Here is a 2,500-nt window from a genome sequence, read left to right as displayed (position 1 = left end):
CAAAGACATTGCCGTCGCAGAATCCTACCGCAGGAGCCCTGTAAGGAGGCCCGGTGGAGGCACGACCAAGGTAATGTCTGATGCTGATACAGTAAGCAGCGTGAACCCCTGTCACACTGAAAAATTCAGTCGGAAACATTCGTTGACTTCCTCCGAGAGTGATGCTGGGCCGCAAATCCTCGTCCACACAACTAGTGTCGAAGACGAAGACGATGCAGAATATCCGAAGAAGTTTGAGATTCCCTACCTTTTGGGCGTGTCGGGATTCGAGTCTGTCACCTCTACAGACGCAGGGTCGGACTACACAAGCGAAGGAGGGGATTCAAGTCATGATGTAGACTCTCAGTCTGTAACACCTGAATTAATTGCGTCCTTAGTGGCGCAAGTGGAAGAATATCTTAGTGACGAAGGACTCGCCAATGATTTATTCCTTCTAAAACACGTCAAAAGGCATAAAGATGGCTACGTCTCGCTCAAGTTACTTTCGGGATATAAGAAGGTCAAGAAAATATCGCGAGAATGGCGTGTCCTCGCACTGGCACTGCGAAACTCTACCAAATTAAAGGTCAACGAAGAAGGCACAAAAGTGAAGCGAATTAAGCCTTTGCCTTCATCTTTACTGTTCGAGGCACCTTCGTCGAGAGCATTAATTGCCATAAATGTCCCGCCAACTCAAGCCTCTATGGGGTCCCTAGCCACTCTCTTCGGGTTGTATGGTGTGGTTGCATCCATCCAAGTCATGAGGCCTAAACAGGGGGGAGGGGTGCATTCAGATCTGCAGGCTCTGCTTAGTAAGATTCCCGAAATAGCGACCACTATCTGCGCCATCATCGAATACGAAGACGTGTGGGGAGCTGCAAAGGCCCTACGAGATTTAGTCAAACCCCCAATGAAATTGCATGTCTTAAAGCGTAGCCGACGAAGCGAACGAGACTCCGGACATTCCAGTAGGGTATCACCTGTGCCCTCACCAACGCCCAAGGGGCGAACTCCCAGCAGGTGCGAAAATGGCGTGCAACCCGAAGAACTCCGTTCACGTCTCAAAGGTAACCGATCAAGGCAAAGGAATCATCAGAGAGAGTCGAGTGCATCCGACGGGGAAGATGGACCAAATGGACGGATGTCTTGGAGGATGGGGAATAGGAATGAGTCTCCACAACTCTCCTACAGACCTCAGTACCGCAGGCCCATTGGAGGCAGTGCCACTACACCTAACTCTCCTTCAGTATTCCGACGGGCCCAACAACAATTCGGTATCCTTCGCTCGCCACTCGGACCAGATGGAACTCGAGGATTTGCTAGGAGGAATTCGCACGACGTCACTAACATAACCTCCTTAGCCTAGTGCCATGTAACTTTATTTTCTTATTTTCTACTTATTTATTTATCTACTTATTTAATTTGCATTGGTTTTGGAAGAAAAACCCTATGCTTTGTAAATACAAAACGCTCATGAAACATTCTGTGATTTACTGTTACAGAAACAATATAAATATTTAAATGCTCTAAGATAATACGTGAAATTTGTGTATTTGATGGATAAGTTGCAAAACTTGATGTTTTACCTGTTAAAAATTATATTTGAAGTGCTTAAAATATAAAATCATACTTATGTCCTCATTAAGAGATTATATTGTATGAAAATTGTGTAACAATGTAAGGGCAAGCCTTCAAAATTACCCCCAACCGTCCTGACTGTATCTTCAATGTAAATAATCTACAACAATTGATTTGTGATGTTCAAAATGAGATAAAATTACGTTTCATAAGCACTGTAAGATAAATGTATGATTCCATAGTTTATGAATGCTTTTACTTTTTAGTGCAAAGAACCTCTAATGCATCCCATTTTTTTCAATAAAAGAAATACACACAATTTGCATTTAGATTTATCCTTGTTATACACTAAAAATACACCAAGCAGCTATTCAAGACTCACAGGTAATATGTTACACCAAACTTGGTCAGAAGCTCTACAAAAACAACCTATAAGTGTCAGCCATGTTTCTTTTCAAGGACGTTACATAACATCCCATTCAAGAGTTGTACACAATATCTTGACAATATTTATGTTGCTATTATCAGCCTATCTTGTATCTCATTCACCTTAACTTCGCGGTACAATGAAATGTATGTGTGTAAGGTTATAAAACTATCATCGCTTCCAAATCTTGGTTGACTGGATAGGACATAGATCAGATTGGCTATATGCATGCTTGAATAAAGGAATTTTCAGGCAACAAAGGATATCTTAAAACGAATGTGCTATCAAATACTTAACATTTATAACTGCATCCCAATGATTGATAACTTCAATATAACAATCCTCAGTCATTAGTTAACATGATGTGAACCCAATTATTCAATATATAAAAATTAAAACCACAAGCAAAATACCAGTCGTCATTTATGATTTTATGACGCAAGACACTTTTTATCGTCATTTACTATCCTATGACGCAAAGGCTATTGGGAGAGACACCGAGAAAGTTCACTGAAG

At 41.5% G+C, this 2,500-nt stretch overlaps 1 protein-coding gene across 1 annotated transcript in view; it reads left to right on the top strand.

The window, feature by feature from the left end:
- LOC137632467 (la-related protein 6-like) overlaps positions 1–1,876 on the top strand; it is a 2,173-nt gene extending 297 nt beyond the window's left edge. Inside the window, exon 1 of the mRNA XM_068364407.1 lies at positions 1–1,876. This exon is cut by the window's left edge and continues 297 nt beyond it. Coding sequence (XP_068220508.1) covers positions 1–1,345 — 1,345 coding nt within the window. The 3' untranslated portion in view covers positions 1,346–1,876.
- Positions 1,877–2,500: the final 624 nt, after the last annotated feature.

Source organism: Palaemon carinicauda, chromosome 41, assembly GCF_036898095.1.
Source record: "Palaemon carinicauda isolate YSFRI2023 chromosome 41, ASM3689809v2, whole genome shotgun sequence".
Classification (NCBI taxonomy): domain Eukaryota; kingdom Metazoa; phylum Arthropoda; class Malacostraca; order Decapoda; family Palaemonidae; genus Palaemon; species Palaemon carinicauda.
This window is presented reverse-complemented; position numbering and strand designations above follow the sequence as displayed.